This window comes from Gouania willdenowi, chromosome 16 (assembly GCF_900634775.1).
Source record: "Gouania willdenowi chromosome 16, fGouWil2.1, whole genome shotgun sequence".
Lineage (NCBI taxonomy): Eukaryota > Metazoa > Chordata > Actinopteri > Blenniiformes > Gobiesocidae > Gouania > Gouania willdenowi.
Genome location: NC_041059.1, coordinates 33,012,298 through 33,026,396, shown reverse-complemented (window position 1 = coordinate 33,026,396; position 14,099 = coordinate 33,012,298). Strand labels below are relative to the sequence as shown.

Here is a 14,099-nt window from a genome sequence, read left to right as displayed (position 1 = left end):
GGTAAGGCTAGAGGCCAAACACTCAATCTCCCCAAAAAACTTGGGAAAAATGCTCGGATCTGGTCAAACGAGGTGAAGCTAATGGAGAGATATCAGGATAGACCGTACTTATTCAGTTTTGTAATACTGGACCAAATGGCAGAGAAATATACAAAATTACAACAAATATACACAAAAATTACTCCAAATTCACAATATTACCACAAATGCAAACTAAAACGTCTCAAAATGTATATACACAAACATATATATATATGTGTGTATATATATATATATATATATATATGTGTAATGACAGTATTTATACACTAAAATTATTCCTGAAAAGGCACAAAATGAACACAAAATTACTTCAAAGACATAAAAACTCATTGCCTGTATCATATAAACAGGCTGATTTTATTGTATATCATATATATGTGTGTGTGTGTGTATATAAATCTAATGAAGAGGTACCAACAATTTTGTCCACATGTGTAATTACATAAACTGACAACAGCTGTGCATTACACCTCTATCGTATGAAACAGGAACACTGATCTGTCCAGATTTAATTTATTCAGACAACTTTTTTCACATCATGCATTTGAACAACGTAAAAAAAAATTGTGACGGAAGGAAACAAACACAAACGTTGGATCAAAGAATCTACTGAGATCAGGAAGTGGATCTTTAACATCAACAGGGATGAGGGAACATTTTCACTCTCCCACACCTGGGACCCTCTTCAGAGACCATCAGGTGACAGGGAGAAAGGACTCATAAGGTCACATGAAAAGTGAGCAGTAGATGCTTTCCTGAAGGAAGAACTCAGAAGGATAAATTTTATTTATTATTTATTTATTTATTCAGTTTATTTCCGATATGGTTACATTCACTTTTTTTTTTTTTTACATTTTTTTTTTTTTTTTTGTTCATGCCGAAAAAGGAGACGAGAGAAGCAGTTTGCTTATCTGGGTCCCGTCCCCTGTTTTACCATCGCAAATTTACATGGGTTTACATGTCTCTCTGGTCAAACATTCTTGAGTTGTTCTGAACAGTCCTTTTTTGTGTATTCTCATCTGTAGTCAGTGTTGTCTTGTTTTTATTCCTCCTCCTCTCTATCGTTGTTCGTGTTGGCCTTGTTCCCTGCCAGACGTTGTTAGCATTCCTCCAGTTCAAGAATAGTTCCTCTTTCGAAGGTGTTTGGAAGGTTTTTCCCTTTTCATCCATAATGTCACCACTCGGGAATGTCTCTTTTGGACACACAAGTTTGCAGCTTGTTTTGTCTCTACATCAAGGATAATCCAGCTGTTGTTAGTTCTATTGGCAGTGTTGTATTTTCCACTGTTAGATTTAACTTGTATAAACACATTATTATATCTTAGTTCATAAGCAAGGTAGTAATTTCATTGTATTATATCTTAGTTCATAAGCAAGGTAGTAATTTCATTGTACAGGAAAATGTGTTTCTAACTGCACATATGACAATAAACACTTTGAATTTAAATTTAATGTAATCCTTAATCACCCCACCACCTAGCAATTGAAATGAATAAATGACAGACCTTTTTTACTCTAGGTTTCCACATTTAATTCAGTCTCTGTAAAAAAAATCACAGTCTGAGTTTTGTTTCCAGTGTTTATATAGATCTGGGTCCATATCCATGATTACCATCAGTAATGTTGTTGTTTAGGTGGATCCTTCAAATTTTCCCAAGTCTTCCATCGTTTTGATGAGGATTGGTTTTCCGTTCTCTTCTCCCAGTGGTGTGATGTAAATCCTGCAGTTTCTTGTCCACGTCCTCACAATTTTTCCTCCTTTTTTTATTTGGCGTGCCTTCCATGCAATGCTTGCATTTTGTTTCGTCAGGTTTTCATTGATGTACACCTTCGTTCCCTTCAGTTAATTTCCTTGCTTCAGTAGTTCTCCTTTGAATTTCATATTCGTGAAGATTATTTTTACAGCTCTGTTATCATTTTTCTTTGGCAGGAGATTGCAGGAGTTGATGTTGTCAGGGTTCAGGACAATGTCCTTTGACTCCAGGTAGTCAATTACCTGTTGTTCAATCGATTTTGTTTCTTCGTCACTCGCGTAACTCCTGGGTTTTATCTTTAGGCCTGTGATGATCACATCTTTCTCTCTTTCCTTTTGTTCCAGCTGTTCAACCCTGGCGTTCAACAATTTTATCTCTTCAGCATTTCTTTCATTCTTTTCTTTCAGTACCTTTGCTTCACTTTGTAGGTTTTCCAGTGAGTTTTCCAGCGTCTTTTCCAATGACTTTATCTCGGCAGATAGGTTTCGTAGACCCTCGCGTATCATCTCCTTGACCTCTTCCAAACCCGAATTGGGTTCTGAAGGGCCTCCCTGCGGTTTTTTCACCATTTTCCTTCAGTCTTGGGCCCAATTTTTTAGGCTGTTCAGCTGTAGCCAGCTGTAGCCAGCTGTAGCCAGCTGTAGCCAAGGTCGTGTTATCGGAGCGAATGAAAACACGTCTGCTCTCTCCAAAGACCAGAGACAAATCAAAGCAATCAACAGATGCCTCTGAAGAAGACTGGCAGTTGGCAGTCGAAACATGTCATGAGATTAAAACAAATTTCAAGGTCAATTTCATAGTACATTTCCTGGGAAAAGTTGTCTGAATAAATGCAATTATAACATTATTTAAAAAAAAAAGACAAAATTAACTTGAAATATTAGGAACAATGATCTATGATATAGTGTGTACAATGACTGAAACACACCATAAACTAGAGGTGGGAACCTCTGGGTACCTCACGATACAATACGATACGTGATACAAAGCTCACGATGACGATTATCTCACGATGTGACGATACTGCGATTATCGATATATTGGTCAGAAATCAATCTACAATAATCTATGACATAACAAGAGAAAAAAAAGATTAAGTGAAAAAATACAATTTTTATTTTATATCTCTGAAAGACAATAAATTGAAAAAGTGTCCTATGAACAGTGACACTATTTTAGTGCAACATTTCTGTAAATAAGTGTCAACATACCAATGTAAACAAATAAGTATCTCCAATAGTGCTTTCTGTAAACAAAAAATAGGGTCTTTGTTACTAGTGACACCGTTATTGTGCAATATTCCAGTAAACAATATATTGGTTCCTACATCAAACAGTGACAACATTTCTGTGAAGACCTACCTGCACATTTTAGTGAAAAAGCAGAAATGGTTTTGAAAATAACAAAACAAATCTTAAATTAAAAAAAAATTACATTGATACCTAGATCGATAATCGATCGTGCGAAACAATATTGCGATATATCACCGTATTGAGATATTGTCACACTCCTACCATAAACACATCAGAAACACTGTCTTCAACTAAAAACTCTTACACACATGACTTTAGCTGTATAATGGAGGTTAACATGACATTCCTTGAAAGTCCCACTGTGTCACAGGAGTTTGTTTTAGGATTGATTTTAAACTCCTTTTATTTGTTTTTAAATGGATGGTGGGTCCGAAACTGTGGAACACACTGTTATTTCAAATCAGAGAGGCTTCATCTCTGCATGTTTCTAAGTCTCTTGTAAAAATGCACCTTTTGGCTTTGGCATATGGTTTTTAAATTGCATTGACTTTATTTGCATTGTTTTTTTTATATTTTGTTTTGTTTAAATTGTTTGTCTGATATTGTATGTGCTTTGTATATCTGTTATCATGTTGTACAGCACTTTGTCCCCCTTTTCCTGGGTTTTTAAAGTGCTTTAAATAAGGTTGGATTGGATGGGATTAGATACTTCCAGTTTTGACAGGAAATGACCCATATTGAAAGGTCAGGACAGGAAACCCGAACAATATTCTTTCCCAACACTAGTCAGCGCTGTAACACCACAAACAAAGTCACATATCAGTTTTTCAATATCTGTTGAACAAGTGCTGTGCTTTTATCCTTGGTGCAATGTAAATGTCATATTCATACAAATAGCTGAATCCATTCGTGTCTCATTCACTAATGTGTCTGTATTCTACATCCTCTGACTGTATTCTTGTTATTCTTACATGTGGGTATGATCAAAGCTGGTTTATTAACCAGGAACCCAGGATGTCCTACATGAGAGCAGACAGTGGCTGGTCTCAGCCTCAAGACTTCAACAGCATCGTCCAGATATGCAGCTCCAATGTGCAAAAGATCAGCCAGAACTGTGAGCACACACACACACACACACACACACACACACACACACACACACACCAGGGTTGGGGTCAATTATAATTGTAATACCGTAATTGATAATTGTTTACATTTATGGCGGAATTATATTTGTAATTTAAAAAATATTTTGCAGTCGTAATCGTAATTAAGTTCAGGTAATTGAGTTTGTAATTAGTTGTAATTGCCATGAAAATTCTATGAAAATTATCAATTATGATTTAACGCAAAACTGGGGAACCATGTTACAGGTCTACACATATATGCCGTAATTTCTGGGCTATAATGCGCGCTGTTTTATTGGCCGCATTACAATAATTTAGCAATTTTTAATAAAAATCCACACAAACGCCGCAGCTTATCATAGGCCTCCCCCTATTGGCTGATGAGAGTGCCCGTCAGACAACTCGGCCAATCAGAACGGGCAGGTAGGCGAGCTGCTCTACTCAAGTTAGGTTTCACGGAAATGTCTGTGTTTCAACTTATAAGTTTCCTTTATTACATGAAGTCACCTCCTCACTGCCCCATGTCTACATTGGGGGGGTGAAAAAAAACTATTTTATGATATATCGCAATTTTTTTGGGTGCTGATTTTTTTAAAAAAAATATTTTTTATATTTGGCAATGTGTAATGCCTGCAATATTTATGTTTGCACAGACATTTTATTTTCATATAATCTGTTCAGATCAGTGTTTAAACTGATACAGTAGGATAGATTATTTTTTCCTATTTTTGTGCATTGTCAGTAACTCAGGGTGATTTATCCTTAATGTTCTCACTTACAGTTGTTAAAATGCCGTCATTATGTTGTCATGGTTACTTTGAGACTTCTACACAGTAGTTTCAGTGAAAAGAAACTTGTTGCACTTTATTTTATGATGGCAATGTTTAACACTGCATTTTCTTTTTTTCAGTGAAAATGTGCAAAAACACCAATAATAAATAATAAATAGGATGTTTTGAAGCAAATAGTTTTGACTCAATTTGTCCTCTGAATGATCAATATCTTCTGATGAACATATACAGCAACTTGATTTTTCATCTCTAAGTTTAATTTTGATATTAACTGTGTAGAATATTACGATATATCGCGATAATATTGTATCGTGACCCACGTATCGCGATACGTATCGTATTGCAACATCCTTGCCCATACTCACCCCTAGTCTACATATCAGTCCATTTACAGCTTTTTATGGTCACTTTTTACTGGAACCAGACTGATACACCGCTTCATCCGCTCTTCTTACTGTGAACTATCACGGAGCAATCACAGCGAGTCAGACTCTGAGTCAGACTACAGACCTGATCGCTTCTGAACAAATCCAATGTGGTGATTTGGCAACTTCATGCTCTTCTGCTACTATTACAAACTGGCTGACTTTTACTGTAGACGGAGCGGAGATCAGAACAGCCTGGATACCCTTCTGTCCGTCCTCCTTACGGAAGCGTCTCGATCAGCCTCAGCGTCCAGAGCACCGATCAATCCTGAATAAACCTAATGTGGTGATATAACAACTTTATGCTGTTTATCTTTCTATTATAAATTGGCTGCATTACTGCATCCACACTGATGCTGCTGCTGCAGCGGGCTCGCTCTCTCTCTCTCTGACATTTTTTTTCGTCGTTGCTATGGTGAGGCAATGTGCATCATGACAAAATGAGTTATGAGAATGATTCAATGCGAGAAAAAATTACACAATTTAGCCACGTCATTGTTTAAGCCGCAGGGTTCAAAGCGTGAGAAAAATATAACGGCTTATAGTCCGGAAATTACGGTAGTTAACAATTATTAAAATATGTTTCACATCAACCCTTCCCACATTTCATCATTTAAATTTTTTTTAATCGACACAAAAAATACTCAGACACCCACACCAAAAATATTAAAACCCATATTTTCATTGATTAGGAAGTCTAACAAGTAACCAATAAAGAAATTAGACGATAGACATTAGTTTTTAGTGTATTTTACAGACCCATTAATATTAGAAATGCTAACAGAAGAGGAAGGTTAACTTTTATTAGGTTATTTATTTCAGGCTCAGTAATTGTGATTAATTGTAATTGAAATTCAGTAATTGAGAACATAATTGTAATTGATTTTCTAAGGATAAAAATAATTGAAATTGTAATTGGAAAAAGAATCTGGTCACTGTAATCGTAATTGAATTGTAATTGAAAACATAATTGTAACTGAAAAATATGGATATAGACCCTGTCGGTGACGTGCTCGTGTTCTTCTGCAGCTGGGCAGCTCAAACATCTCCTCTCCCAGCTTGGGACGAGGCAGGAGACATCAGAGCTGGAGGAGAAGCTGTAAGCACGATGACACACGGTGCTAAGATGCTGCCTTGCTTCATAACTCACCCCAGCATGTGTTCCTCAGTCAGCAGATTCAGCACTACACCAACCAGCTGGCCAAGGAGACCAACAGACATCTGAAGGAGCTGAGCTCTCTGCCTCCTCCTCTGTCTCCATCCGAGCAGGTAATTATACTAAGAAAGGTAGAGTCTCTAATTTTCCTAATCAGATGTTATTACTGACTATAAAACTTCCAGAAATTAAACCAAACAAGCTTAAAACTGCTTCATTGGAATTAACTATTGTATGGCCTCCAATTTTCCACTTCAAAATTTCCCCAATTTTGTTTCAGGGTTCATCCATTACCACGTCACTTTACAGTTTTTATCGCTTTGTTTTCTGTTTCATCATCAATAATGATTATTAAACTTCCTGAAATCGTACCAAACATGCTTAATAGGGTTAATAGAGTCAACTACTATTGTTAATTTAACATTTTCTATGCTTTAGAGCAGCTGTTCTCAACTTTGGGGTCTAGACCTCAAAAACCTCTGTTTACAATCCTTGAATGAACAAAATAAACTAAGTAACAAATGTACACAAAAAATAAATAAACGCAAAGACCTGTTGTCTGTGAACCCAGCTGTGTGTTTGGTCAGACATGTAGAAAGTCTCTTTACAAAACCGTCCAAAGTTTTTTTTTTTTGTTTTGCAATTTACTGAAAAAAAAGAGTATCAATGCTTATTCATTATTAGATCTTCATAAATGTGTAAATACAACACACATCACTGGCTGATCAAGGAAAATTCATTTTAGCTGTTGTTGGGGTGTTGGGTTTCAGAAGCTTTTAAGACCATATGTACCTACAGTCTTTAAAAAGAATGGGGCTACATGGTGTGCTGTCCAATGAGCTTGCCTCTAGTGCTCATCAGCCTAGGAATGCCAGACATGATAATATTCCCCAAAAAATGTAATATTTTATTCCCTTTTTTTTGTTTTTAGAGGCAACAGAAGCTGCAGAAGGAGCGCTTGATGAATGATTTCTCTGCAGCTCTCAACAACTTCCAGGCGGTGCAGAGACGGACCGCAGAGAAAGAGAAGGAGTCCGTGGCCCGAGCTCGAGCCGGATCCAGAGTCCTGGTGAACACAGGCTTAGAGTGACTCACTATTTTTTTCTGTTCATTGATGTGATGTGATGTAGTAAAGCCCTGTCATTATTGCGTACAGGGAGATGGAGGCAATGCCAACGATCAACTGGTCACATTTGAAAAGTAAGCTCTTTTTTTTTACATTGAGTTTCCAAAACAAACCAATAGGATGAATGTCAGTGAGAAATTATAGGAATAACATTGAAATGTAAATTGACTTTTCATTGTTTTCAATGATTGGCTGATCTGAGGTAAAGCTGCTTGTAGTAAGTATATTAGATAAAGGGCTGGAAATGTCTAGAAAATTTCCGCAGAAACTTAAGCTCAGGAATTTTGGGAATATTGAGAAATATAAAAAATTGTCATGGAAATTATTTATTGGAATTAACTGGAAATTATAAGTAATTCTATGTAACTGATGCTGATATTTTAGATGATGCTACAACCAACCTTTATTTTGAAAGTTCTTAGGTTTGTATTCTCTGTTAATTCCCACTAATTCTTATGGAATGTTTTCTACTTTGAAAATTTCTTGAATTTTTCAACCGTAGTTGAATTTTTTTGTTTTTTTCCATTATTGTAATATTTTGCGTGGAAGCTGATTTTTATGCTTTGATACGATACAGTTGTTTAAAATTACCCCCAGTTCCAATAGATAATTCCCTTGAAAAGTTTAATTATGAATATTCCTCAAATTCCCAAGCTTAAGTTCGACCCTTTTGTAACACTAAGTATATGCATATACAGTGAGTTTGCTTAAGTATCTGCATCCCTTTAACTTTTCAACATTTTGCCACTCTATGAACCACAAAAAATAAATATATTTAGTTGAAATTTTATGTAAAAGACACACTAAGTGACACACAATCGTGAAGTGAAATATAATGTATACATGATTTTAAACGTTTTTGAAAAATAAAAAACTGAAAAGTGGAATGTGCAAAAGTATCTACCCCCTTTCCTCTTAGTGTAACCAATTGCCTTGAGAAGTTCCATGATGATTTCTGAATTACCACATGTTGACTTAATGACTAAATATAGTCGACCTGTGTGTAATCTAATATCAGTTCAAATACAGCTGATCTGTGATGGTCTCAGAGGTCTGTTGAGAAAATATTGGGGAGCAAACAGCATCATGAAGTACAAGAAACACACCAGATATGTCCGGGACAAAGTTGTAGAGAAGTATAAAGCTGGGTTAGGTTATAAAAATATTTCCTAAGCTTTAAACATCTCTCAAAGTACAGGTAAATACAAAGAGTATGGCATCACTGCAAACCTACCATGACACGGTCGTCCTCCTAAATTTACCGACCGAACAAGGAGAGCACTGACCAGAGCTGAATCTAAAAAGCTTATGATGACCCTGGATGAACTGAAGAGAGTAACAGCTCAGGTGGGGAACCTCTCCACAGGTCAACTATTAGTCGTACACTGCACAAATCTGGTCTTTATGGAAGAGCAGCTAGAAGAAAGTCATTTTTAAAAGAAAACCATAAGAAGTCCTGTTTGCTGTTTGCCAGAAGCCACATGGGGGATACAGCAAACATGTGGAAGAAGGTGCTTTGGTCAGATGAGACCAAGATTTGACATTTTGGCCTAAATGCAAATTGTTGTGTGTGGCCTAAAAGTAACACTGCACATCAACCTGAAAACTCCATCCCCACTGTCAAACATGGTGGTGGTAGTATCATGCTCTGGGGGTGCTTTTCTTCAGCAGGGACAGGAAAGATGGTTTGAGTTGATGGGAAGATGGATGGGGCCAAATACAGGGCAATCTTGGATGAAAACCTGTTGTAGTCTGCAAAAGACTTGAAGACTTGGGGCGGAGTTTCACCATCAGCAAGACAACAACCCTAAATAAAAATAAAGCCAGAGCAACAATGGAATGGTTGAAAACAAAAACAATTCTGTAGAAAAATTTGAAAACTGCGGTTCACAAGCACTCTCCATCTAATCTAACTGAGCTTGATCTGTTTTGTAAAAAAGAATGGGCAAAAATTCCAGTCTCAAGATGTGCTGGACTGGTAGAAACATACCTCAAAAGACTTGCAGCTGTAATTGCAGCAAAAGGCGGTTCCACAAAGTATTAACTCAGAAGGGGTAGATACGTTTGCACACCCCACTTTTCAGTTTTTTATTTATAAAAAAAAATTCAAAATCATTTATGAATTTCTTTCCACCTCACGATTGTGTGTCAGTGTGTGTCTTTCACGTAAAATTTCAACTAAATATATTATGTTTTTGGTCCAGTGTGGCAAAATGTCAAAAAGTTAAAAGGGTGCACCTATGCAACTCACTGTACACTATAGGGGTTATTCTATGTCATTTTACAAATGGCCCACACAGTTTTACAATTGGCAAGCTACAATGGCCTCATGTAAAGGATTTTCAATATCCGCGAGTGGTGAAATAACCAGAAGTTGGAGTCCAAATAAAACTCGAGACAATTTTTTTTATATCCCATGATAAAGTGATCTTTTTATTATAAATTGAAACAGAGATCAGATTTAATTTTACATTCCAACATGCTGTTATGGGTCAATGAAAATGGTAAAAAAAAAAAAAAATTTGGGATTTCAAGAGACTGTCAAAAACCAATGCATATATGTGACTAATTATTAGTGATTTAAATAGTCTATGTACATAGCTCAAAGCTGATCAATTACAGGGAGCTGAGGCATATGCAAAGTTGTTTACTAAAGGCCCAAACATGTTCTAGCCCAAAACCCTGAAAAACATTTTTCCAATTTTGAGGGACTGGCATGTCCACCATATAGGATGTATAGCAGATATGTTTGTATGTTCTGAGAAAGTAGGTAGAGCTGTGTACAAATTCAGTTTTCTATGTGGTGTGGTTCCTAAGATATTGGAAGCTGAAAATGGAATAAAAATAAGGACCCATGAAAATCGTGTGCATGGGATGTCCTGAAAATGTGTTGAAATGCCATAGAAGGAGCCATTGGTTAGCTGATGAGTTGTAATGACTGTGCAGAGAAGAGGATTGGGGTCAGAGCCAGAACCAGGTGGAAGAGCCTGCCATCACAGAGGAAGACCTGGAGAGCATCAGAGAGAGAGAGACCAACATCAGACAGCTGGAGGTAAGTGTGGAGCCCACGACTCACGTCCACCCTGCAGCTCTGCTTAAATCTGAGCCCCCTCCCTACCTCCCTACCCCGCTACCTCCCTACCACCCTATGTCCTTAGGCCGATATTATGGATGTCAATCAAATCTTCAAGGACCTAGCTGTGATGATCCATGACCAGGGGGAGATGATCGGTAAGCAATGCAATGTTTCTGAACAATATACAGTCTTCTTCCTTTGTTGGAGCTTTACTGTGCTCTGATTTGCAGACAGCATTGAGGCCAATGTGGAGAATGCTGAGGTCCATGTGGACAGAGGAGCAGCGCAGCTGCAGAAGGCTTCTTATTATCAGGTGAGACATTTGGTAATAAAGGTGTAATGCACATGTTTCACACTATAGCCAGAAAACTTTAAAGGCGACTCCAATCAAACCATTATGAAGTCTGTCTGGAGATGGCATGGGAAGCTCTTAGCACAGTGATGATGTGATGTGAGGATCACAGCAATAGAACAATGACCAATCAGAGCATTAACACAGGAAAGAATAGAGGCCCTTTGTTTGTCATTTTTATATATTTTTGTTGTGTGTATTTTTTTCTGTGTTTTTGGAATTATCTTCTGTTTTTGTTGCTGTTTGGTGTATTTTTTTTAACTTATTTTATGTGTTTCTGTTGTTTTTTTCATTTTGTTGCTTTTTTTTCCCAGTTTTTTCATGTGTTTTTGGTGTCATATTTTGTATTTCTGTTGTTCTGTGTATTTTTGTTGCTGTTTCGTGTATTTCTGGGGGGTATTTCATTCAAGTGTTATTAGAGAGGCAGGTCTACGGTTTAAACCTGGTTTACTCAAGCTGTCCGTGACCACGTTGGCTTTTCCCATTTCATCAAACTCTTCTCAGCTTGAAGCAGAGCCAATCCAGCTGACTGTGTTTAGCTGACTCACTTGTTTGCCCTGGCCTTCGGCAGAGCTTAAAGAGTTTCTTAAAGAGTTTCTTAAATCTTTTAATGTTTTACGAGTGGTGTCTTATTGTTGTTTAATGTTTTTTGTTTTATGGTGTTATATATTTATTCTCTTCACTGTAAAGCATTTTGGTATGCTGCTGGCTGTTTAAATGAGCTATATAAATATAGCTATTGACATTATGTGTAAGACCTACAAGATTGATCACAGAGACGTAAGGGCGCATGCTCTGCAGCTTTAACTCTGATTAAACAGCCAATAGAAACCAATGCCAACATCAACAGGAAGTTACATCATCTGTTACTGAGCAGTGAGAAGAGGACACTGGAAATAAGGATGGACTAGAGATGGGAATTGATAAGAATTTTGTGATTCCGAATCCATTATCAATACTGCTTATCAATTCGATTCCTTATTGATTCTCATTGGGTGAGGGAATTAAATAGTACAAATGTATTTGTTTGCGTTAACTCTTCATTATATTATCTTTGTCTCTTTAATTCCCTGCAGGGATATCAGCGCTATTTTAATCCACCAGGTATAGATTGTGTTCACTGGATAATAATATATACAAAAGCGCTTTATAACACTGATGAATTATTATTATTACAAGATATGACACATTTTGGCTACAAACATTTGAGAATATTTACAGTGCTCCTTTTGAACTTGAACAACTTGATTTAAAACGAATTGAGACATAAAACAAACAATTCTTCTGTAAAAAAGAACATATGAACCAAAAGTACAGCTGCACTTATTGTTATGTATTTAAACGGTAAAGCTTTAGTTTAGTCTTTGTTTACATTTCTATAAATGGACCTTCAGAGACGCCGTCCCCATTGTTACATGTGACGTCATCAGCCGTGTGTGTGTGTGTGTGTGCGCGTGTGCGTGTGCGCGTGCGTGCGTGCGTGCGAAAAAGCAAACTAAAGACAACGATCAGTACCAGTCTGTCTCCTGTGTCTGATTACATGTTATGAGGACATAAACTGATGATGAGCTGTGTGTTCTTGCTGAAGTTTGTTGTTTTCGGAAGAAAAGTCCATGCAAGAAGCAACTTTTGCGCGAGTGTACAGAACCCGGAAATGAGTAGGGTAGCAACAGAGATTCTACAAACACAGCACGGAGGACAGCACAGCGGGTGGAGGAGGTGGATTCTCCGCGGTGGACAGCAAACAACTATATGGTGGAAGGAGCTTCACTTGGTGCTAGCATAAACACAATATACAGGACCTGGAGGAGTTTATCTTCACGTATTTGCGACATAAGAGGAACCGATAAGTGGAATTGACAGACAAGCAAACAAACGTTTCCTAGGAATTGGACTACTGGGAAGCGGTTCTCAGAAAGAATCGGTTTTCGATTCCCATCCCTAGGATGGACACATTTAAAAAGTTTAAGTAAAGGGTTAAAGATAATATTATTTAGTTTTTTCATCTTAGAGATCAACTGAAGCATTTATGATCACACACTAATCATGTGTGTGATAAATGCTCAACTGAAGCATGATCACACACTAATCATGTTGTGTTTTTTTGTGTGTATGTGTTATTTTGTATGTATTTGTTGCAGTTCTGTGTCTTTTTGTTGCATTTTTGTGTGTTTTCTTGAGTCATTTTGGGGGATGAACATAATTAGACTGAGGACCACATGTGGGCCCCGGGCTGTCCGTTGATCATGTCTGATCTGGACTGTTTTGATGCAGTTTCTTGAAACCACACATAAGAAAGTGAAATGTATTGATTGCATTCTTTTGTCCGGAATTGACGGTAGTTGGTCTCTGTGGTAAAACTCTCCAGCAAAGGTTGATTATCCCCTCAGTCAGCCACAGCGTGTTGGACTAAATGTTTGATTCTCGTCGTGCACATAGAACGAGTGCTGACCGTGAGTTGGTGGTGTTGTTTTTCAGAGGAAGTCTCGTAAAAGGATGTGCCTGCTGGCCATGGTGGGCTCCTTGGTGCTCATCATTCTTGTCATCATCATCTGGCAGGCCATCAAATGAGAGAAGACGTTCACTACGAACAACAGCTCCACAATCCCCCTAACGTGTATGTGTGTGTGTCTTTGTGTGTGTAGGATTATATCCATGAGAGCACAGCAGCCACATTGGTTACTTTTGTGTCTGTGAAATGATGGTTAGAACACACCCAACCTGGCGACATTGCTATTGACTGATTCACTTTCTCTGACCAGTAGAGGTTTCTACAATTTGGTGGAAAGACTTGGTAAATTATTATTACTGTTTAATGCTGTGATGACAGCATGTCTTAAGCATCTGACTTTTCTCACCCAGACAAGTTAACCATCGTAAAAGTTTTACAGTCACAGATGATTGTGATTGCAAAGGTTCATCTTTAAGTGTTTTACTTTTAACACAGTGAAGTGAAATGAAAGCCCTAAAAAGTCCTTCCACACAAGAGGCAACCAT

General features: G+C 37.4%; 1 protein-coding gene across 3 annotated transcripts in view; it reads left to right on the top strand.

Moving 5' to 3' along the window:
* stx12l (syntaxin 12, like) overlaps positions 1-14,099 on the top strand; it is a 19,288-nt gene extending 5,189 nt beyond the window's left edge. The window contains exons 2-10 of one of the 3 annotated variants that reach the window (XM_028470252.1): positions 4,039-4,163; positions 6,422-6,491; positions 6,562-6,661; positions 7,480-7,617; positions 7,705-7,748; positions 10,621-10,726; positions 10,833-10,905; positions 10,981-11,063; positions 13,581-14,099. In XM_028470252.1, coding sequence (XP_028326053.1) covers positions 4,064-4,163; positions 6,422-6,491; positions 6,562-6,661; positions 7,480-7,617; positions 7,705-7,748; positions 10,621-10,726; positions 10,833-10,905; positions 10,981-11,063; positions 13,581-13,673 — 807 coding nt within the window. In that variant the 5' untranslated portion in view covers positions 4,039-4,063 and the 3' untranslated portion in view covers positions 13,674-14,099. Of the gene's footprint in view, positions 1-4,026; positions 4,164-6,421; positions 6,492-6,561; positions 6,662-7,479; positions 7,618-7,704; positions 7,749-10,620; positions 10,727-10,832; positions 10,906-10,980; positions 11,064-13,580 lie in introns of all 3 variants that reach the window. The other 2 variants (XM_028470254.1, XM_028470253.1) reach the window with 2 other exon arrangements.